Raw genomic sequence first — 25,560 nt, 5'->3', positions numbered from 1 at the left:
GTGGAAAACTTAATGTGTTTTTAAAATGTGAAATTGCTAATTAATAATCAGGTATCATTAATACAAAAAAATGAGCTAAAACATTCTTTCTGTTCCCAAAGAGATTTCCAAAGCAAAACCAAAAACTACATTTAGTGTCACTGGGAGTAGAGAGAGGTTTGGGTAATATTAATCCTCAAAAATTGGGTCCTTTCCCCAGCCCTCTGTGATTAAAAATCCTGTTTCAAAGTCTGCTCTGAAGACAGCCCACTTTTTCACTGACTTCATGATGCACTCTATGCCTCCATGATATCTCATCTAAATAGCCTACATGATCTACTTTTATACAAATTGAGGTTAAAATTAATAAAAATCTGTGAAAATCATCCAAAACTAAGTGAGCATAATAAGCAAGACTATAAATGAAAATAAGAAAAAAAGCCTATAATACGTGATATTTTACTGATAAATATTTAAAACAAAAACTATAACTGCAGAAGACATTAAAATACATATTTTCACATTTCCAGGTGTGACGAATCACAAAAGTTTTGAATCAAGGTAAGCATTCTCCCTATAATCATTCTTTCCCCTCCCCCAGGATACTTCACTGTCTCAGGAGACGATCCACAATAACAAGTACTTGTAGATTGTCACTAGGTGGCAACGTTTAAACATTCACAAATAGGAATAATAATGCCCCCAAATCAAAAAGAACTTTTTTCACTGATAGTAATATCACACACACCCCCACATTATGAAATGTGAGAGTTAGTAATAACTGGTATATTCTCCATTTTACAGATGAGGAAAGAGACCTATAGAGGTTAAGTGACAGGCGCGATTAGAACTCAGCACACCATTGATTGCCATCCATCTCCTGACAGGTTGCTAGTTTGTCACTATGAAGTTACCAGGACAGTACACTTAAAACTAAGGATATGTGTGAGCGATCACTGGCTAGTAAGGAGGGCTTCATGAGAGGATCTCTGTATCAGTAGTTCCCAATCTTGAGCAATTTGCTCCCCTCCCCACTGCCAGGGAACATTTAGCAGCACCAAGAGATTTGTTACAATTTGTTACATTTGTTACAATTGTATGGGGGGGGGCAGGTGTTCCTACTGGCATCTAGAGGGTCGACACCAAGAATGCTGCCAAATTGTCCTACAAAACACAAGGAATTATCTGTCCCCAAACATCAGTGGAAAAAACTCTAATACTGGGAAGGATTGGGGGCAGGAAGAGAAGGGGATGACAGAGGATGAGATGGCTGGATGGCATCACTGACTCAATGGACGTGAGTCTCAGTGAACTCCGGGAGTTGGTGATGGACAGGGAGGCCTGGCGTGCTGCGATTCATGGGGTCGCAAAGAGTCGGACACGACTGAGCGACTGAATTGAACCGAACTGAACTGGAACATCAGTGGTGTTAAGAGTGAGGAACTGCTCTATTTTATGAGCTTTCTGTAGCGTTCAATGGTAACAAAGGGGAGAAAAGTGGCATCCGTGATTGCACTACCAGCCTATGTCGCGGCATCCACAGCTTTTGTCCAGGTAAGGCTCTTAGGACCAGAGGTAAAACATTCTACCTGTAGGCATTTGTGACATCATGCCAGTATCTTGGAAAAAGTTGTGGTGGGAGTATTCACACCAGAGAAATCAGCAAAAGCTATAGGCATATTTTTTTTTAATAAATCAGTTACTAAACACTTGGCCATCACACCACTGCTTGCTAGGATTAAGAGAGGAACAGATTTCCTACTTGGGTATCTACCAGAACTGTCTTGCTCAATTCCAAATAAATAATTACTTCTCACTCATTTCAACACACACACACACACACACACACACACGCACTTCCCATTGATTATCTCAGACTAAACCAAGACAGGAAAGGGAGCTTATCACATACTAAGTCTAGAAGAGAAGAAAAAGGAAAGAGAATACTAAGAGGAGTGGGGAGTAGATTCATTGAACCCTAACGAGAAATTCTGTAATCCCAACCACGAGTTTCACAGCAGCTTCACCTACGCTTAGGACTCAGTTCTATCAATTATTCTGGGCACAAGTACATTGAGCCACAATGTTTCCTGCATGACCCCACCCTCCACCCAGCTGAAGTCATGTTCCACCTGCCTCTGTCATCCCAGACGTCTGGACAGACGTCCGAATATCCACCAACAGGGTTTCAGCTACCAGTGCTGGTGAGGCAGCATGGCAGAACACCATCGAAGAATGGGCTGTGAGATAATCGGAAACCAGCTTTACTGCCCACCTACATGGCTATGACCTGCTTCCTTGGGACCACTGCCATTTACCTGCATGCCTGCAAATACTTTCCATAACTTCAGCTGCAGTTTGGAAAAAGTACTGGCATCATCCCCTTCTTGGTAAAATGAGTAGAAGCGAAAAACAGTATCAAAGATGAAACCAGGGGCAAGGGTTCTTAGTAACATGATCTAGAATGTGTTTTTTTTTTCCTTACTTATATATTTAAGGTGGTCTGTTGCTTCTTTGCTCATCTATTTTTCCCATTTAGATATGGATAAGTACATATTTGGAAGGTTAAAACCCATAGAAAGTTACATCATAGTAGCTATCATCATTAGACAGAAAATTAAACAGCATAAATTTTTCAGATTGAAACATAGGATAATGATAGATTTATCTGAATCTATTTTTGATATACAAATTCATCTAAGTATTTGGTATTGATATATAAAAGACAAATTTTGAGGGTGAGATATAAAAAAGAAAAATGATTGCTATAATAGGACTTCTTAATAAGAGAAAACATTTAGCATGTATTATATAATAATCTCATGGCTTATCTCAAGAACATAGAGTTGATTATTTAAATTTAAAGATATTCCCTATGGTAATGAATTTGTTGATGTTTAAAATTACTTCTTTGATAGCTCTGCAGCAGCTGCCCAATGAAAAAGGCAGCATTACTTGGGAAATAAATTCATTACAGAACCACTTGAAAGAAAATTTTGTCCTCTAATAATTTCTTTTTCTTTTATCCAATTTGGTTATTCCTAGAGCAACCACAGATCACACAACTTGGGTGTTTTCTCTCAAGGATGCACTGTTGGCACGGTTTACTTCTGAAAACAATATGAGGTATTCATTATGTTTCCTTAGATTCTACTTTAATTTGACCTCATAAAGGACACATGGATATCATCTGTGTTATCTGAGAAGATCATAGGTAATCGTTAGCATGCAATGCTTTCCTCTGAATCAAGATCAATGCACAATCCCTTCATGACCTGAATTCTATGTCAGTTTAATAGAGGTGAGAAAGGACGAAAGTGCCACTGGCTCTCTGCTGCATCCACGGAACTTGGCATTGATGGGCTTACTTGTTCAAGTTCACAAAAAGGGAGCTCCGCTGTCAACTTACAGGTTTTCCTTTGGGGCCTCTCTCTCCTCTCGGTCCTTGTGATCCTGGTGGTCCCTAAAACAGAAAATGATGGTTATGTCTGTAAAACATGTATACTTCAGATAATTTTGCTTTAAAGGTTACTGATATAAGAAAACTGGAAAACAGAAATATCATCTATTTTAAAATTTCAGCTGAAGACTACAGAAAATAAAGCCATGTATGGATAAAAGTTATGTGTGATCAGAAAGGCTGTTTATTTTCACAATGAAGCTTAAAGACTTGTAAAGAAGTACATATAACAACATGGTACCCAATGAATTGTGTAAATTAGTTTGAACAATAATTGTAAATTTGCAATGATCATTTTTTTTTTTGCTCTCTTGTCTTAGACACAAAAACTTACAATTCAAATTTTGAGAACTACATTATTGTCCAAGCTCCAAATTTTCAATTTCTCTGAAGAAAGGTATGAATTCATGTTGGTACACAATGCCCCAAACTATTGATCGCTATTCAAGTTGCTGATGAAAGCAATGGCAAAAAAAAGCTTATTCTGCTCCTACCTTGTGTGCCTTCAAGTATCCAGTGTCATTTTTTAACTTTGCCTCGTCTCCACTGTACATTTAAAACCCACCAAGAATTTTCCAAATGGTAACTGCAACTGCAGTTATTTTTCCATTAAAATAACAAATGATTATTATATTTCAAAACTGGCATTTTGTGCCTATATCTTAAATTAACTTTTTTCCCCAGAAAATGGCAGTTGCCAGGAGAATTTTATTTCTCTTCAAAAGAGTTTCAACTGAGTTATAAAAATTTGATTGTGCATTTACTCAGTCCAAAGCACAATCTTTTGTTTAAAAGCAAATGCTTCAGAATGACTACAGCAGGTCTGTTGAAGTGTATCAGTATTTCACTTACATTGACCTAATGTGCTTTAAAATTTACAGGAGTGTGTGTGTGTGTGTGTGTGCGTGTATGTGTGTTACTCATCTGGCTACCTGTGAATGCTACCACTAATCCAAACCTGAAATCAGTAGTCTTTTATGCTAAACCAGAAATATGCCATTCTGATGTATACCTTCTCAAACTCTACTGTAATATTTACTGTTATATCAATCTAATGCATATTAATATATTGTTATATAATGTAATAGAAAATATTACAATAGAATATATCAGAAATATATCAATAATATCAAATTCTATTGATTTAATTTTAATAACAGATGGAATTAACAGTTTATTTCATGAAATAGATAAAAGTAGTCTATCCTTAATCATTGTCAACAAGACTAATATGCCCTAATTTCAATGAGTACAGTTAACCTAAATCAGATCAGATCAGTTCAGTCGCTCAGTCATGTCCGACTCTTTGCGACCCCATGAATCGCAGCACACCAGGCCTCCCTGTCCATCACCAACTCCTGGAGTTCACTGAGATTCACGTCCATCGAGTAAGTGATGCCATCCAGCCATCTCATCCTCTGTCGTCCCCTTCTCCTCCTGCTCCCAATCCCTCCCAGCATCAGAGTCTTTTCCAATGAGTCAACTCTTGGCATGAGGTGGCCAAAGTACTGGAGTTTCAGCTTTAGCATCATTCCTTCCAAAGAAATCCCAGGGCTGATCTCCTTCACAATGGACTGGTTGGATCTCCTTGCAGTCCCAGGGACTCTCAAGAGTCTTCTCCAACATCACAGTTCAAATGCATCAATTCTTCGGCGCTCAGCCTTCTTCACAGTCCAACTCTCACATCCATACATGACCACTGGAAAAACCATAGCCTTGACTAGACAGAACTTTGTTGGCAAAGTAATGTCTCTGCTTTTGAATATGCTATCTAGGTTGGTCATAACTTTCCTTCCAAGGAGTAAGCATCTTTTAATTTCATGGATGCAGTCACCATCTGCAGTGATTTTGGAGCCCAGAAAAATAAAGTCTGACACTGTTTCCACTGTTTCCCCATCTATTTCCCATGAAGTGGTAGGGTTCATCAATTTCATTCACTGCTGCAAAGAAATGTTTAAGTTGTTTCAAAACAAAATGTTTCAAGAAACCAAGCACATCATTGTTTTCTAATCTATTGTCTTTTCTTGGACATAATATCCATAAAGATTCAGTATCTCAAAGCACTTCAAGAATACCATGAATACTGGAGGCAACTACTTACTGCAGGTCCTGGACGTCCACGTATGCCTGTCACCTAAACAACAGACAAGAGAACACAGAGACAGTTTCAAGAGTTTTAGAAGCTCAATAGTCAAATGGATAAGAAGAACAAAAGGCCCGGCTATTATTTTAGAACAAATGGATGTTAACAATTGGTGCCCGTTCCCTCCCTGACTTTCTTATAAGGCTAAGACATTAATTTAAATTCTAATACAAGGAGGCAGTACTGGTATAGTGATTAAGAGCCAATGCTGGATCCAGGAAACCTGCGTTCAAATCCCAACTCCAACCCTTACCAATTGTATGACCTTGAGCTAATTAATTATCCTCTCTGTATTTAAGATTCCTCTTCTGTAAAATGGTGATAATGATTATGAAATTAACTCCCTCTCAGAGTTGTTGTGAAGACAAACAAATAAATATGTAGGAAATGCTTAATACAGTACCTTAGGCATTGTGCTTTTAAATGAACACAAACAATATGGATGGTTTCACCTTTTAGGTGATCTTTGTTAAAAACAAGTCAATTTAAAAGCAAAGCAAAAATGCAAATATTGTCAAACAAATCAACATGCTCTACTTTTGTCTTAACAAAATGATAATTTCTTTAAAAGCAAGGAGAATAGTGAAGAACTTTCATCCTATATAATGATATACTTTATGATCATCTCCAAGTCTAAATAACTCTTAAGAACTCTATACACTATGGACTTTACATCATGATAATAACATATTTCCAAAACTGTGGCACATTAAATCATGCCTCTCCATTTGGATGATATAGCTAAATATACTATAAAAATATACATCTTAATTATCACTTTATATTCACATACAATATATTTAATTTTGTAAATCTTGATTTACACCTTTAGTCATGGGACAATAAATAAATAAAAGTCAGGAAAAATAAACATAAAATATCATATTAAATTAAGCATTGATTTATTTTATTTTGCTTGTTTTATACTAAAAGTTTGGTTATAAAATAATTAAATTCCCTATTTTTGAAAGTATGTATATAAGCAATAATATACAACGATGCTATAACTAAGTTTATCAAAGGTACATGAAAACGTATATACATGTATACTTACAACAGGTACTAATCCTGGTTCTCCCTTTTGTCCCTATAAAGTAAAAAAAAAAAATTCAATTAGCAAAATATAGTGGCTTATTGAGCATTAACATGTTATACCAAAATATTCCATGTAAACAGTGGAAATTTGTAAGAAAGGTAAAAAATAAAATGAGAAAAAGGTTAACAATCAATTTTAGAATATTAGTCAGGTCTTATTCATGAAAAAAACACTACTTCTCTCAAAAACATGAAAATAAAATTAATCCACTGTGTGAAATGTGTAAAGTTTCCGTTCAGTTTTTACGGCAATCAGACCCAAAAAGATGATTAGAAATGCCACTGGTGGTACAGTGGATGGGAGTCCACCTGTCAATGCAGGGGACACAGGTTTGATCCCTGGCCCAGAAGGATCCTCCTGCCACGGAGCAACTAAGCTCGTGCACCGCAACTACTGAGCCTGCGAGCGGCAGCTACTGAGACTGAGCACCTCGAGCCCATGCTCTGCAGCAAGAAGCCACTGCAGTGAGACCGTGCACCTCAACTAGAGAGCAGCCCCACTTGCCGCAACCAGAGAAAAGCCAGTGCGCGGCAATGAAGACAGAGCGCAACCAAAAATAACAAATAAGTATTTTTTTAAAGAATAAGAAATATAATTAAAAACAAAGAAATGCTTGTGATTAAAAAATTTAAAGTCAAAGTACCACAGGAAAAACCACCCAAAGACTGAAAGCACAAAGGAAAATCCAGATATATGTATATATTTGAACTCTCACACTCATATTACATGCCATTTAGTTTTTAGTAACTTATCAGATGCCAATCCTAAAACACCTGCCATTGTTTTCTTTTTTATACTCATGGGAAAAAGTGAAGGTGAAAGTGAAGTCGCTCAGTCGTGTCCGACTCTTTGTGACCCCGTGGACTGTAGCCTGCCAGGCTCCTCCGTCCATGGGATTCTCCAGGCAAGAATACTGGAGTGGGGTGCCATTTCCTTCTCCAGGGGATCTTCCCAACCCAGGGATCAAACCCAGGTCTCCCAGGTTGCAGGTAGACACTTTAAACTCTGAGCCCCCAGGGAAGCCCATGGAAGACTATGAGAAATAACAAGAGATATGTGATCGTCTTTTAAAGAAAAAAAGGAAAGAAAAGAAAAGACATAATGATATTAGGTAATTCTCAATATCTGAGGAAAACCTAGAAAAATTATTATTTGAACAGGAAAATAAAAAATAACAAAAGAAACTATCATAACTCAAAGTAAATAAAGCATAATTTGCTTTTATCTTTATCTTAACACCATCTTTGCATCTATGGCTTAACACCACAGATATAGATGGAATTTCTTTTGATTCTTGGAACTTTAGATTTTCAAAAATTGTATTCTTATAGCATGATGTCAAGTATGTTGTTTAAATAACATTGGTTGAATTATATCTTTATATACCTCTACTGTGAACTCCCCCAGTGGCTCAGATGGTAAAGAATCTGACTGCAGTGTGGGAGACCCAGGTTCAATCCCTGGGTCGGGAAGATCCCCTGGAGAAAAGAATGGCAACCCACTCCAGTACTCTTGCCTGAAGAATTCCATGGACAGAGAAGCCTGGTGGGCTACAGTTCACGGGATCACAGAGAGTCGGACAAGACTGAGCGACTAATACACACATGCCTCTAATTCACTTGTATGATACAGTATTTATCTTCAGTATTTATCTTCCAACAGATATTGGTCTCCCCAAGGTAATGATTATCTACTTTATACTCTCAGTTGGGCACACAGAAGTTCTCAATAAAATTAATATAGTAATTATCATTAATACACTATAAAAATGCTTTTTCCCAGGTAATTATAGAGAATGAATGCATTAGGAATTATATCCAAACTATAGGAAAAACAAGGGTAATGAATTCTATTTTATTTAACTTCTCCTTTTCATATACACTGTCTTTACATTTGTTTATAAAAATAATAGGAGTTACTAGTAAGGAATTATGATAATAGAAAATAGAGAGATAAAGTATGTATCATAGTCAATCAGGAGATAATCACTGTTAACATTCTGACAATCTTAGTTTTTCATCATGTACCTGAGTTTTACCTAAACAATGCTTCAATATTTTACTTTTAGATTTTGTCTTCATTTAAAAAATTATTTTACAATCTTGATAGTCTTAATCATGGACTCAATGACAGAATAATACCCTGATCATACTTGCTGATTCTAACGCTGAGGTAGCTAATACTCAGGAAGTCAGGAATAAATTGAGAATTCAGAAGTATTGTAAATGGCTCTACAGAGACAGGAGCATCCCTCAAGGCAGAACACAAGAGACTGAAAAACACCCACAAAAAGACTAGAGGAAGAGGGGCCAACACATGGGAGCAGCAAAGCAGAAAAGCTTATCTCTGCATTCTCCCTCTGCTAACTTCTAGACTAGATCTTTCCATTTTTAACATGAAAGTAATACAAATTAACCTTTTAAGAGTTTAAAAAAACTTTCTTTGAAATGTCAAGAGAATTTTACTTCTTCGGAGAGGGTATGTAAATCTGTGTCTAATAAATAAAGGACTCTAGTGGCTCAGATGGTAAAGAATCCACCTGCAATGAGGGAGACCTGGGTTCGATCCCTGGGTTGGGAAGATCCCGTGGAGGAGGGCATGGCAGCCCACTCCAGTATTCATGGAGAATCCCATGAACCAAGGAGCCTGCAGGCCACAGTCCATGGGGTCGCAGACTTAGACACGACTGAGTAACTAAGCACACACATACATGAGGATAATTCCTTTTTGGAACAAGTCTAGAAATATAAGTAAAAAGGGAGGAGAAATTATTTCAGCCAAAATTAGAAAAATGAGCCTTCTACTGTTCCACAATACTTCATATGGGGTTAAATGTTCTATAATCAAGTTTTGATAACAAATTTATCAAATGATTCTATGTATTTCTTATTTTGGAAATAAGTCAAAACTGGAAATATTTGTCGCTTTTGTTAACATGAGCTTTGAATAAATCAATTTATGTGGAATGATAGCTTTACTAAATTTGATTCTCATACCCCTGGGAAACATAAAATTCAAGTACTCATGTTCAGATGAGAATTACAGTTTGGTTTTACTTCTCATCTGTTACTCATCACTTAATGCTACGTGGATATGCCTCATCACTTTTATAGGAGCCTTTACCACAGGAGGCAGTCACAGTTATTTTTCCCACCATCACGTCATCTGCATTATTTGCCTCCTACAGGATTTTAACAAAGGTTCAGTAATCATTTGGTGCTTAACATGAGTGAATGAATAAATTATAAATAAAAATCAATATTATATAAACCTAGCACAAAATGTGTTTATACAATATTGCTCTGCTCTCATATTTCTGATGACTTGATAATAAATGGCAGAGACATGAAGATAAGCACATAACTAGAATGTGTTAAAAACAGCTGCTTTGAGGATGTCCTTCTCCATGCTGTCTCACGCCACCTTTGGAAAGAGGCAGTAAACTAGAGGAGATAGCCTGGCAATTGTCCCTCAGTAAACTGGATGATTACTAACCAAATTAAACTGATTACATCAAGGCAGTTCTCATAGTCAATTCCTTTTTTTATTTCACAGTTTGTTTATCTATTTACCTACTAATTCATCTATCTGTTTGCAGTCTATATTCAAACATTTAAGTTTCATAATTTTTTAGCTTTCAAATGTAAACCAAATGTGAGCTGGCATTTGCAGTCCTTCTCCTCTGATATATATTGACATATAAATCGCTTCACTGATATTTATGACAAATAAGATGAATTTACAGTATTGCCCTCTGAGCCAAAAATGTAAAAAGTGACCAGGACCTCCCCTTGATGACATCACTTTTACTTACCATGAAGGTCTTGCACTGCATTGTACAATTATTAATTTACTAAAGTTCCATTGCATGCAAAGGCAAAGAATGTAAATTTGCTGTCTAATATCTGCCATGAAAATTGAGATGACTCCTCATTTTCATTCTTAATTCCTGTGTCCATCCCATCTGGATAAGACCGGGCAAATGTCATACTTTTCAACATAACCAGAAAACAAAGAACACTTTCAAGGGGATGGAACTCTCTCACTGAATGGGATCACCCATGTCCAATCACTGATGACTCAGATGATAGTCTGCCTGCAATGCAGGAGACCTGGGTTCAATTCCTGGCTAGGGAAGATGCCCTGGAGGAGAGAATGACACCCACTCCAGTATTCTTGCCTGTGGAATTCCATGAACAGAGGAGCCTGGCCTTCTATAGTCCATGGGATAGCAAAGAATTGGACAAGACTGAGTGACTCTAACACACACATGTCCAGTTAACAAGTGGCTAAACTGAGTAGGTATACCAAGGTCTTGGCTACACCCCATTATTGTCCTGTTGAGTGTAATGCTTGTTTCTGGGATTAGATTTCAGAGTCCTTCAATAAGAAGAGGAGAGAAAGGGAGGTGATGTGTGTCAAGTCATTCAATTAATTCTTTTAATTGAATCTTTGTGTGTGAAAGTCGATCAGTCATGTCTGACTCTTTGCGATCCCACGGACTTTACAGTTCAATGAATTCTCTAGGCCAGAATACTGGAGTGGGTAGCCTTTTCCTTCTCCAGGGGATCTTCCCAACCCAGGGATTGAACCCAGGTCTCCCACATTGCAGGCAGATTCTTTACCAGATGAGCCACAAAGCAAGCCCAAGAAAACTGGAGTGGGTAGCCTATCCCTTCTCCAGCGGATCTGCCTGACCCAGGAATCAAACCAGGGTCTCCTGAGCTGCAGGCTGTTTCTTTAACAACTGAGCTATCAGGGAAGCCCCAATCAAATCTTTACTTCCCAACTGATGGGAGAGGGACCACAATTCCACCGAAGTAGAACAAATACCCTCCCACCCTTTCTTCCTTCTTTTTTTATCCCTTACTTCATTCAATTAAACATTTATTGCAGGGTCTCAGTTCAGTTCAGTCACTCAGTCGTGTCTGACTCTCTGCGACCCCATGAATCGCAGCACACCAGGCCTCCCTGTCCATCACCAACCCCCAGAGTTCACTCAGAGTCACGTCCATTGAGTCAGTGATGCCATCCAGCCATCTCATCCTCTGTCGTCCCCTTCTCCTCCTGCCCCCAATCCCTCCCAGCATCAGATTCTTTTCCAATGAGTCAGCTCTTCACATGAGGTGGCCAAAGTACTGGAGTTTCAGCTTCAGCATCACTCCCTCCAAAGAAATCCCAGGGCTGATCTTCTTCAGAATGGACTGGTTGGATCTCCTTGCAGTCCAAGGGACTCAGGGTCTACTGCATTGCAATTAGACACTTATTCTAATATATATATAAGGTATATGATTAACATGACATAGTCTCAATCCCTTAAGTAGTCACAACCTTCTGAAAGAACCATCTATAAATACAAATTTAAAAAGTGAAGAAAATAGAGGCATCTATAATCTATAATCAAAGTAGCTAAACTATGCTCATATAGTTATATTTGTATGGTACTTTACAAAGAGCTTTCAAACTCTTCAAAGCACAGAATTATGTAGATATCATTAGAATTTTTTAAATTTACAAAAATGAAACTATGTAAAGTAAAACTTACCTTTCTTCCTCTTCCTATAAAAAAGAAAAGAGTAAATATATTATTTTATGCATACATAGTTATTAAGAATCTCAATATTTATTTCAATAATTTTTATAGAGTCATAATTTAATTTAAAAAGCTTCCCCTGTCACCAGTAGATAGAAATCCAAATTATTTTGCACCAATATTTTCATAAGAGGCAAAATAACGTACCCTTAGGAAAATTCTGACATTTGAATATTCTTCACAACCTTTATGTAGAAAAAAATTAGCTATTAAAATTATAACTAATTATCTTCAATCAATATTCTCTATTTTTGGTTTTTATACTTTTTTGAGTAGGTTATTCATTCACATGATTAAAAAAACAAACCTAAAATATATTAATAAAGGTGTAGATTGTACAGTGAAAATTTTCCTTCTCCCCTTTTTCTATTTCCCACATTTCACTTCTCACCAGAGGTCACTATTATTGATTTTCTTTTAGTCTTCCTAACCAAGAACAGAATGGAACATTACATGTATTAAAGTCATTATTTGAGTTAGTAGTGTTCTAAAGTTTTCTTCAGATATATCTTAAATATTTTGTTTTGTTTATCCTTAACCACTTTATCATATATTTTGCTATTATAAATGATATATTTTTATTCCTATTATTCATTCTATGAAGTAATATACAAATATATATATATATTTATTCCTATTATTCATTAATATTCATAGAATGAATTATAGGAATAAAAATATAATATTTATAATAGCCATATATAGGTGACTCAGATGGTAAAGAATCTGTCTGCAACGCTGGGGACCAGGGTTCAAATCCCTGGGTTGGGAAGATCCCCTGGAGAAGGGAATGCCAACACACTCAAGTATTCTTGCCTAGAGAATTTCATGGACAGATGAACCTGGAGAGCTACAGTCCAGAGCCTCAAAAACACTCGGACATGACTGAGCAACTAACATACATACCTTCTATGAAGTAATTGTATATAGTATATCTATTAATTTGTTAATTTTATATTGCAATATCTTACTAAATTGTTTTGTAGCATTTTTTTACTCCATTCCTTAAGGTTGTGTAAGTACACAATTATATTTTCTATAAATTGATCATTTAACCTCCTCTTTTCTAATATCTAAACTTCCAATTTCTTTTTTTTCTCTCTTTTTTTTAAAATATAAATGTATTTATTTTAATTGGAGGATAATTACTTTACCATACTGTATTGGTTTTGCCATACGTCAACATGAATCCGCCACAGGTGTACACGTGTTCCCTATCCTGAACCCTCCTCCCTCCTCCCTCCTGGTACCATCTCTCTGGGTCGTCCCAGTGCACCAGCCCCAAGCAACCAGTATCATGCATCGAACCTGGACTGGCGATTCATTTCATATATAATATTATACATGTTTCAATGCCTTGTTCTTGTCTAATTGTTTGGTCAGGTGCAGTTAATAATGTTAAATTATTCTGTGATAATGGAAATAAGGGTTGGTTAGAATTTTGATCTGTTCTGTGATGATATCTCATATATTTAGTTAAACGGTCTCATCTTTGCCTTTGTATCTTTGTATCAACACTGTTGTCAGTACTTTTTAAAATTATTCAACATGGAATAAATTGGGCTTTCCTAAATCACCTATTTTCAGGAAGTCGTGTATTTTGCTCGTTTTTTTTTTTTTTTTGCAGGAGGTTGTGTATTTTGCTCTGTTTTTTCTTTTTTGCTACCATTGTCTCAACATGCACTTATTCCCACAGGCTTAATTTTGCTTTACTCCTGGGGATTTTGTGTAGATCATATCCACTTCAGGTAGCCCTTTAGTGCCCTGTTTTTAATTCTTCCCATTATATCTTCCTTACTGTGGGCATGCTAAGTTGCTTCAGTTGTGTCCAACTCTTTGCGACCCTATGTAGTGTGCAGCCCACCTGTTGTAGCCCACCAGGCTCCTCTGTCCGTGTGATTCTCCAGGCAAGAATACCAAAGTGGAATCTTTCTTATTACAAGGCTAAAAGTTAAGTTTGGGTATTTATTCCAGGCCAACTGTTACTGTTGAATGATATCCAAGAGGCTAATTGGTAAATTACTGTGTAATGTTTCCATGAAAATACTTTTGAGCACTTCATTATATTTGCTGTTATTTGCAGTGAAGTTTAGGGGAAAAAATAAAGCCTTGACACTGTCTTGACAAGGGTGCATGCAAGCCTCCATTCATGACTGCTAAAACAAATAACCCAAAAGTTTAATATTAATCTTATCTGGTTCACTAAAACACATAAACATGAACTTGTTTCTTTTATATGTAAGTTTTTCTAACATGTACACTCAAATACACAGTCTTGGTTAAACACAGACACTTTTCTCCAAAAAAGAAGCTTTAAGAACCAATAATTTATATTATTGTTTTCTCCAGAAAACCCATTCCATTCTCTTGTTTCTCTTAGCCAACATTAAAAGCATTCTGCATTTATGAACCTATGTAACAGAGGGTGCTGTGGCACTAAATTACATTAGAAATTATTACTCCATTTCCAAGAGCAAAGTTGGCACAAGGAAGAGAAATGTGTTTTTAGATCTCCTCTTAGACATTAATGGACTTCATAGAAAACCAACAAATATGTTGGAGGCACCCAGCATGGATAGGATAACAAAAGAACATCTTAAGTAGTACAAGGAATTCTCAAATTAGACATAATCACTTAAATGCAGCCCAAAAAATTCCTTGTTTTTTAAGAAGAAATAACTTTCTTTTCATTACTGTTAGATTAAAGTGGGTGAGTAAAATTATTACACCAAAGACTACTGAATAGCAGCTTAATTATTCTCTTAGGTTGCTGAATTATGAGAGCAAAAAACACTGTAACTATAAAGATAAGTCACTGGACAAATTCTGAGTTGGCCTTATGCCTTCTTACCAAAGTTGGTATTGCCACCTCCAGTTGTATGTGGACAGACAGGACAGCATTCCCCAGGGGGAGTTACGGGGTCAGCACACTCAAGCACATCCTGGCACTGAATCTTGTCACAAAGAATGGCGCCATTGTCACAGACACAGATCTGGCAAGGGGCAGGTTTCCAAATGTCCCTGTTTAAGTACATCTGACCATTCTGGGTGCATGCTATTTCTTCACCATATCCTTCTAGAATAAGAAGAAAAAAAAAAGAGGTTAGTGATCTGAAATTTCAGAATCTGGGAAATATTTAGGAAAGTAAATCATCTTGTGGGTTCTAAAATCTCTGGGCTAAGTGGTAACCTCCTAAGGAGCCAAACACAAATGGGCTTACTCCATTAGTATTTAAAGACAAACATGTAATTCACAGTTAAATTATCGTGAAACTTATATTGTGGCATGATGGGGGCAGGGAAAGTGATCCAAAGTATACTAAATCAGTTCAGTTCAGTTCAGTTCAGTCGCTCAGTCGTGTCCAACTCTTTGCGACCCCATGAATCGCAGCACGCCAGGCCTCCCTGTCCATCACCAACTCCCGGAGTTCACCCAGACTCACGTCCATCAAGTCCGTGATGCCATCCAGCCATCACATCCTCTGTCGTCCCCTTCTCCTCCTGCCCCCAATCCCTCCCAGCATCAGAATCTTCTCCAATGAGTCAACTCTTCCCATGAGGTGGCCAAAGTACTGGAGTTTCAGCTTTAGCATCATTCCTTCCAAAGAAATCCCAGGGCTGATCTCCTTCAGAAGGGACTGGTTGGATCTCCTTGCAGTCCAAGGGACTCTCAAGAGTCTTATCAGAGTGCTTCCCAAAATCATTTTTGAAGATACAAATAATCAAACAATGTAAGATCATGTTTGAGGGATAAAAGTAAACCATTTGAAAAGAGGGTGAAAAGAATAGTTCTAAAAAGAATACATAATTTCAGTGTTTGGTGAACCCTATGTGACTTGAAACTGACTTGGAACTTTCCATTAGTAAATCCCACAACAGAAGACAATAAGTATTCATGTATCATGAAGAAAAACTTATATTCATTTTAAACATTAAGATAAAAAAAGCTAATGGTGACCCATTCATGGAGTGGATTTCCGCTAAACATCTGAAAGTAGTTTCCTAAACTGTAGTGGAAATGAAATTAATGCCAATGCATTAATTATCTTTCTATCAAAATTAACTAAGTCAGGACCAAGACAACATGGTAAGCTATTACATAATATCTGCCAAATACTTTTTATTTTAGATAAAAATTTAATGCATACTTGGAAATATATATGCAGTTTTATATACATAGCAATTCTGTTATACATTTACTATAAAATAAACACATACATCTTTAACATTGTGATTCACAAGAAACAAAACTATAGTATTTTAAAACACAATGTGGATCATAAATCCTTGCTTAATTCCTTTCATTTCCAACTACTTAAATTCAAAGCTCCTTTTTAAAGCCCAAAAGTCCTCCCAGTCCCTTCCTCCCAAAGGAATCAATACAACTTGATCCTTTTGCCTGGCACTGCATTTCCTTTCCTCAACTCCAACTCCACTAGCTCACTATCACATTTGCTACCTGTCCCCCCACAATTCTTCTCTGACTAACCTCTAAAAGTAAACTTTCTTTATCCAATTGATATGCTTTATAGAACGCTTTAAAGAACTCATTCATCCATCCATCCATTGATTCATTCATTTTGTATTATAAGCAAGGTAATTAAACATTTACTAAAGTGGAATCTTTAGGCAAAAATGACTGCTTTCATAAGGTTTATCACAATTAGTATTTATTTATTTATTTTTACTTGTTTATTTTCTTATTTCCACCACCAGGCAATATGAAAGTGAGAACTAGTGTATCTTGTTCATCATGGTATTTCTAAAGCTTAACATCATATCTTGCATAGAATCAATATTCAACAAGTACTTGTTCAATGGATGGACATGAATGAATGAGTGAATCTAAATTATGGTTCACTAAATTGTACCACTATTTTACAAAAATAACACTAAAAATTTTTAAATGCATTTACAATAAGTTTTTGAAATATAGTTACATTTAGTAACATTTATATGTCTTTCACAATAAATATAGTCAAATGCTAATATAGAACTACAGACAAAAATGATTTCAGTTTAAAGAGACATTAGTCTAAATATCCATCTTCATAACTTCAGAAAGTTTTTCTTGGATAACATTCTTCTCACTGCTCTATGGAATACTTTGCCTCACATATTTAGTCTCTCATCACAGATGTTTGGTAAATGGAAAATTGTTTTCAAAGCATGGTACCACATCCTGGCTTTTGTACTATTCATAAGAAAAGCACAAAATTTCTAATCTGTCTAATCTTCACCAAAAGATGTTTATCACATACTATGTAGTTCATTAGTAAAATAAAATTGGCTCTGTCTATCCAGTGTTACGTGAGTCTGAGTGAACTCTGGGAGTTGTTGATGGACAGGGAGGCCTGGCATGCTGCGATTCATGGGGTCGCAAAGAGTCAGACACGACTGAGCGACTGAACTGAACTGATCCAGTGTTACTATAGGCATGCTCAAGGAAGGAGAAAATAAATATCTAGCTTTAACATGCTTTTCTATGGAACTATTTTGAAAACATAAGAAAACAGTACTTCAAAAAAGCAGTGCTACTTGTAGATGAAAAGTCACTTTGAAACAATGCAGTTCCAAGGTGAATGTTTCCATAAAACAAAATTTCCATAGAAATGGATTCACACCCATAGTCCATTGAGCTATTCCATTAAGTACCAAAAAATACTTTTGTTCATTAAGTTTTATGATTAAGACAGAAATATCTAATCACAAGGACTAAGTGCCATTGGCTGAAAATGAGATACACCCCAAGTTCAATTGGCTTGCTTCTCCCTTGCCACGCCCTGGGAGGCAAAAGTGTTCACATATATTTACAGAGGGCTAAGTGGGCCTAGGACTGCATATGCAAAACATTTAAAGCATTCTGCTCTCAAAAATAAATACTATCATTGTGAAGTGGATCTCAATTTCACTGATGAAACAATTATAAATGGGGAAACAGAGAATATGGAAAACAAACAACAAGACGACATACAATGATGTTGTCGATTAAGTATCATTAAAATGTGTGAGAGCCTCTTCAGGGGTGGGCTATCCTGCGCTCTGTGTCTCCTTCAGGGTTGGGATAAAAAGACACACTCTTTCAGACTTGTGTTAACTCATAGGTCAGTTTCTTCCTGAAAGCTTAAAACAGTTTCCACCTCAATCCAACAGACAAAGAAGTGGGCCACTATCTTACTTACTTTATTTTTTTTTTCTTTTTTTTTTAAATTTTATTTTATTTTTAAACTTTACATAATTGTATTAGTTTTGCCAAATATCAAAATGAATCCATCACAGGTATACATGTGCTCCCCATCCTGAACCCTCCTCCCTCCCCATACCATCCCTCTGGGTCGTCCCAGTGCACTAGCCCCAAGCATCCAGTATCATGCATTGAACCTGGACTGGCATCTCGTTTCATACATGATATTTTACATGTTTCAATGCCATTCTCCCAAATCTTCCCACCCTCTCCCTCTCCCACAGATTCCATAAGACTGTTCCATACATCAGCGTCACTTTTGCTGTCTCGTACACAGGGTTATTGTTAGCATCTTTCTAAATTCCATATATATGCGTTAGTATACTGTATTGGTGTTTTTTCTTACTTACTTTAAATGACAACGTTAAAAGTTAGTTTTATACTCTGAGTCATCACTGGTCCGTTTCCCCCTGAGGGTTTATACTTAAATTTAGGATGATGTGGAAAGTTAGTTGGAATGCTTTTAAATGGCAAAGAGATGAAAAACCACATTTGCTGCTAAACCCTGCCTTCTCTTCCCCCGCACAGAATCCATGCTCATCCCAGACGGCACAAAAACTCAGTGAACTCTCATTGTTCGTGTCTGAATGAAAGAAGTGTACAAAGAAACGCTGGGCGGAAAATACAGGGTGGCTTGCAGTTCTCAAGTTTGTTCATGGTAGTTGTGTGCCTTATGATTAGGTTGTCTTTTCTGTCTTCTACATAGATGTTTATTTAAATGAAAAGAAAAGTAAAATAGAGGAAGCAAAATTGCAGCCAATTTGCAGTGAAGTAGTCATGACATAATTATTTCATGAATGACAATATTATTAAAAATAACTAAGAATTTTTATATGACATTCTGAGAGGGTCAATACCATCCTCCTGATTCCTCTATAGAAATCATAACATTAATGTAAGCTGACATTAGCCTTTACTGAAGGCCCAGAAGTTTAAAAATCATTTCTTATAAAATCTGAAAAAGACCTCCAAAACCAAAGAACTTTGACACTTGCATTTTTTTCTCCATTTATATTTTTTTAACTTTTCTATAATTGAGGAGGACTGATAGATACCTGATTGTGTTGCCATTATTTTGTAATCTCTTATGGTGTTGTAACTTTCAGAAATTTCATCTCCCAAGCTACATGTTTCTTTCACTCTTATCAAATGTTCCAACAAACTGAACCAATCCATTGCAAAATCATGGTTACAAACATCTTGGCACTGATCTCTTAAGAGAGAAGAGATATATTTTATCTGACCATGTTTTGTTTGAAAGTAACTCAGTTGTTCTGTGTTTCTCAAACATCCTCATAGATTTGTCGTCTCATAAACTTTAGGTGCTTTGGAATTTGGTTGTAAGAATTCAGTTCTTAATCACTAGATGGCAGGCCAAATCCACCATCTTATTATAATAAATAATTAAAAACTCAGCCATCAGAATTGCTGTTTGACAACCAAGAGCCACACCCTATGGCTACATTTCTTTATAATTATACTTGTGCAAAAAAGTGTGAATACAAATGGCCTTATTGAAACCTTTGACTGTTCAGGAGAGATGTGATTTTATTTTTAATATTAAATTATTGGGCTTTACCTAAAAATTTTGAAAAATATACAAAATAAACCTTCCTTAAGCCTATGCTGGACATTCTGTAGACATTAACTAAAGAACTTTCTTGAAGAAATAATATGCTCAGCTATCACAGAAATTTTAAATCTTTTATTCAAAGAAGTGTTTGTTCAGATCATTGTATCTCACTAGACTGTGAGTTCCTTGGGAGCCAGACATGTATTCATCTCGGTAATCTTCATACCCAACGTTACATAATCAGGATGTGTACTATGGACCTCTATTTTGAATGAAAGGGAAATGGGTCACTTGGTGGTTCTTGCTAAGTGTACCCCTGACATCTAGACTTCTGTGTGACCAGAAAGGAAGAAGTCCATGTCAGTCATAGCAGCTCTTATTTTGAAACAAAAAAATTTTAAGTTAACAGCAATCCTTCAGCCTTCCTGGGCTTCCCTGGTGGCTCAGACAGTAAAGAATTTGCCTGAAAAGAGACCCGGTTCAGTCCCTGGTTGGGAAGGATCCCCTGGAGAAGGGAATGGCAACCCACTCCAGTATTCTTGCATGCAGCTTTCCATGGACAGAGGAGCCTCATGTGCTACAGTCCATGGGATGACAAAGAGTCAGATGTGACTGACTAACACACACAGCCTTCCTGGCCCACTTGGTCTAGGTCCCTTTGGAGATTATGAAAGTCTGAGCTGACATTATTTAAAGTTTCTCTAATTGCAAAAGTTTTTGCAGGGTTAGAATCATGGCAGAGTCAGCTGGTGCCCCTCTGAAGTGGGCAGAGAATGCTTTACAGGACAAAGAGCATGCAGGAGGGCAGCCCCTCTGGTCCCTGTGGACCAAACCACAGATGCTGCCTTTACCAATGCACAGCAGAGCTCCAGCTGCTGGACTCAGTTCTGGAGAATCTTCCAAGGAAATCCCTCCCTTCCTTCTGCTCTCAGGCACTGTTTATCATCACGAGAGACAAAGAGGTTAGAGTATTGAGTCCTTCCTTTAGACCCTTCTGACTCAGTGCCAAGAGTTCTGCACCGATCATCTCTCTTTCTCTGTCTGACCCCTCACATTTAAAAAATTAGATTCATATGAGGCCGCCAGAGATAGCTGAGGGGGACGTGTCACATACTTTGACAATACTTTTCCACCTCAGCCTCAAGGTCTGAGTGGGTGGATAGGTGAGTAAGAAGCAGACCTGTAAAGTTTTGCATCTTTTGTTTCTTCAATCCACTTATAGATTTTTACTTTCCAATAAACCATCTGAATTTAAATCTCTTTTTAGGATGATTACACAAATTATTACCTTCTTGTGTCCTCTATTTTTTTTTTTTAACAATTGGATAAAGTTACCTCTCAATGATTATTTAAGCTGAGTTGAATTTCTCTTCTACCAAGATAACATACTTAATATTCTAAAGCAACATGCTGCTGCCGCTGCTGCTAAGTCGCTTCAGTCGTGTCCGACTCTGCACAACCCCATAGACGGCAGCCCACCAGGCTCCCCTGTCCCTGGGATTCTCCAGGCAAGAACACTGGAGTGGGTTGCCATTTCCTTCTCCAAAAGCAACATAGTAACAATCAATTATGAAAACTTATCTTGAAATTTAAGAAAGTAAAAAGAAGACAACTAATATATAGTATTTCAGTGACACAGAAGTACAGATAAAATGAGATTAGACAAACTGTACAAAGGTAGTTTCTTCAATACAGTCATGAAAGTTTTCTGTCTCATATCCAAGGGCTTTTCAGTTAGCTAGTAAAGCTGCTGTTTTTCCTTGACTTAAAATGGAAAAAATACAAAGGAAACTTTTATATTGGGTACTACTTAACTTTCCATGTATCACTGGGAAATCTAAATAACTGTGGCCAAACTGTGAAACTAAAACTGCACATAATGCACATGCAATGCTCATCTATGGTTTTGTCTGGAAAACCAACTTTCAGTCTGTTAATCCATTTGACATAGATTTTTTCCTCCAAACAGAAGGCTCAATAATGAAGAGCTGTAAAAACTCCACCAAAAGAATTGAGCCTACTAGAAATGTTAGTAGTAATATCTCTAGCAAACTCTAGTCCTTCTCAAATATTATATTAATCCTAAGTGAATAATTAAGTACCATCTGTGCCATGCAAAATGTGTCTGCCTGCCTAAATGCATGAAAGGTTTTGAATTGCGTTGGATGAAGTCTGGGTACTTAATCTAGCCCCAGCAATGACATTGCTTAAAATAAAGAAGAGAATCAAAAATCTGCCTAGCCATTTCTCTCTTCAAACGGGTACAATCATGAGTTTTAGGTAGTCACGGAGATAAATTTATCTCCCGAGACTCTGGTCATGGAGTATCTGGAGATAAGTAAGTAGCAAATCCTGAGCAGTGGATAGTACCCACATTTCAGATTTCCTTCATTTCCTTTGCTTTTGGCTCAAATATGACTTTCTCCATAAAGCTACCCTGACCACCTTACAAAAAATTGAAAACTACCACACATAAACCCATGTCTCTCTCCATCTAACAATTCCTGCTCTATTTTTCTTTAATGTGGTATTTAGCACTTTTGAACCTACTATATTATTGTATTTTTGTCTATTTTTTGCCCCCTTGTGATTTATAGCTCTGCAAGGACAGATATCATTCATTCTGATTTGTCCATTGATATAACAACAAAGGTCCGTCTAGTCAAGGTTATGGTTTTCCCAGTGGTCATGTATGGATGTGAGAGTTGGACTGTGAAGAAGGCTGAGCACCAAAGAATTAATGCCTTTGAACTGTGGTGTTGGAGAAGACTCTAGAGAGTTCCTTGGACTGCAAGGAGATCCAACCAGTCCATTCTGAAGGAGATCAGCCTTGGGATTTCTTTGGAAAGAATGATGCTAAAGCTGAAACTCCAGTACTTTGGCCACCTCATGTGAAGAGTTGACTCATTGGAAAAGACTCTGATGCTGGGAGGGATTGGGGGCAGGAGGAGAAGGGGACGACAGAGGATGAGATGGCTGGATGGCATCACGGACTCAATGGACGTGAGTCTGGGTGAACTCCGGGAGTTGGTGATGGACAAGGAGGCCTGGCGTGCTGTGATTCGTGGGGTCACAGAGAATCGGACACGAATGAGCGACTGAACTGAACTGAACTGATATCCTGATATAGCCTGGTGTTTTAGAATAGTAGTCAGGATCATAGTATATGCTATTAAATATCTGTTGAATTAATTTTTAATTATTATTTAGTTATTATTTAGTTTATTATTTATTTATTATTTGTTTTAGCCACTTTAGGTGGTAGAGTTGTCTTATAATTGTAGAGTTATTGTATGACTAAAAAGAGTTATTGTTATATTATAAGAGAATATCTAGTATGGTATGTTCAAAAGAGTATGAAATTAAATATTATATATAATAAGACTTTTAAAATTAAGTCAACTCTGTATCTTATTATTTCTTTGCAGGTGCATTTTGCCTTCTTTTCTTATCTTTTCTCATGTAGAAGAATATTAAGGCTTCTGGAGAAAATCTAGACATCACTGTAGTCAGTTTATTCCTTCTAATTCATTCTTTATTGGATTATTCTTTATTCACTGCCCTCACTCTAACTAAACTGAACTTGTTCTTACAGTGAACTAAACATTCCACAGTTCTCAATGGTTCTTTGACCACATTCATTTTACTACCAATGATTCTAAAGTATTTTGAAGTGTCTAAAGTAAACCTCCCAGCATCAGGGTCTTTTCCAATGAGTCAACTCCTCTTATGAGGCAGCCAAAGTACTGGAGTTTCAGCCTCAGCATCAGTTCTTCCAATGAACACCCAGGACTGGTCTCTTTTAGGAGGGACTGGTTGGATCTATTTGCAGTCCAAGGGACTCTTAAGAGTCTTCTCCAGCACCACATTTCAAAAGCATCAATTCTTTGGCACTCAGCTTTCTTCACAGTCCAACTCTCACATCCATACATGACCACTGGAAAAACCATAGCCTTGACTAGACGGACCTTTGTTGGCAAAGTAACATCTCTGCTTTTGAATATGCTATCAAGCATCACTATGAACAAAGCTAGTGGAGGTGATGGAATTCCAGTTGAGCTATTCCAAATCCTGAAAGATGATGCTTTGAAAGTGCTGCACTCAGTATGCCAGCAAATTTGGAAAACTCAGCAGTGGCCACAGGACTGGAAAAGGTCAGTTTTCACTCCAATCCCAAAGAAAGGCAATGCTAAAGAATGCTCAAACTACCACACAATTGCACTCATCTCACACGCTAGTAAAGTAATGCTCAAAATTCTCCAAGCCAGGCTTCAGCAATTAGTGAACCGTGAACTTCCAACCTAGATTATGACCAACCTAGATAGCATATTCAAAAGCAGAGACATTACTTTGTCAACAAAGGTCCGTCTAGTCAAGGCTATGGTTTTTCCTGTGGTCATGTATGGATGTGAGAGTTGGACTGTGAAGAAGGCTGAACACCGAAGAATTGATGCTTTTGAACTGTGGTGTTGGAGAAGACTCTTGAGAGTCCCTTGGACTGCAAGGAGATCCAACAAGTCCATTCTGAAGGAGATCAGCCCTGGGATTTCTTTGGAAGGAATGATGCTAAAGCTGAAACTCCAGTACTTTGGCCACCTCATGCAAAGAGTTGACTCATTGGAAAAGACTCTGATGCTGGGAGGGATTGGGGGCAGGAGGAGAAGGGGACAACAGAGGGATGAGATGGCTGGATGGCATCACGGACTCGATGGACGTGAGTCTCAGTGAACTCCAGGAGTTGGTGATGGACAGGGAGGCCTGGCGTGCTGTGATTCATGGGGTCACAAAGAGTCGAACACGACTGAGCAACTGATCTGATCTGTTCTAGGTTGGTCATAACTTTCCTTCCAAGGAGTAAGCGTATTTTAATTTCATGGCTGCAATCACCATCTGCAGTGATTTTGAAGCCCAAAAAAATAAAGTCAGCCACTGTGTCCACTGTTTCCCCATCTATTTCCCATGAAGTGGTGGGACCAGATGACATGATCTTCGTTTTCTGAATGTTAAGCTTTAAGCCAACTTTTTCACTCTCCTTTCACTTTCATCAAGAGCCTTTTTGGGGGGCAGGAGGAGAAGGGGATGACAGAGGATGAGATGGTTGGATGGCATCACTGACTCGATGCACATGAGTTTGGGTGAACTCCGGGAGTTGGTGATGGACAGGGAGGCCTGGTGTGCTGCAATTCATGGGGTCACAAAGAGTTGGACACGACTGAGCGACTGAACTGAACTGAAAGTGAAACTGAAGGAGCTATCTCTTTGTGTACTATTATCTCTGGAGCTCACTTCTGGAACTCATTTCTAGTGTTTTCATTCTGAAGACATAATTTCTATGTTTATCCATTTGAGTGTATCTACAGACCTGAACTAGTATCCATAATACCCACTTTTGTCCAGATCTACCCTTGGCTCAGACGGTAAAGAATCTGCCTGCAGTGAAGAAGACCTGGGTTCGATATGCGAGGATCAAGG

General features: G+C 37.4%; 1 protein-coding gene across 1 annotated transcript in view; it reads right to left on the bottom strand.

Annotated features, from left to right (window-relative positions):
- The window catches only part of COL5A2 (collagen type V alpha 2 chain), a 158,015-nt gene that overhangs the window by 64,155 nt on the left and 68,300 nt on the right, over positions 1 to 25,560 (bottom strand). Inside the window, exons 2-6 of the mRNA XM_061433186.1 lie at positions 15,123 to 15,347; positions 12,224 to 12,237; positions 6,637 to 6,669; positions 5,541 to 5,573; positions 3,389 to 3,442 (exon numbers count right to left, since the gene is read on the bottom strand). Of these exons, the coding sequence (XP_061289170.1) occupies positions 3,389 to 3,442; positions 5,541 to 5,573; positions 6,637 to 6,669; positions 12,224 to 12,237; positions 15,123 to 15,347 (359 nt within the window). The remainder of the gene's footprint in view (positions 1 to 3,388; positions 3,443 to 5,540; positions 5,574 to 6,636; positions 6,670 to 12,223; positions 12,238 to 15,122; positions 15,348 to 25,560) is intronic.

This window comes from Bos javanicus, chromosome 2 (assembly GCF_032452875.1).
Source record: "Bos javanicus breed banteng chromosome 2, ARS-OSU_banteng_1.0, whole genome shotgun sequence".
NCBI lineage: Eukaryota > Metazoa > Chordata > Mammalia > Artiodactyla > Bovidae > Bos > Bos javanicus.
The sequence above is the reverse complement of the archived record's forward strand: the minus strand, read 5'-3'. Positions and strand labels throughout refer to the sequence as shown.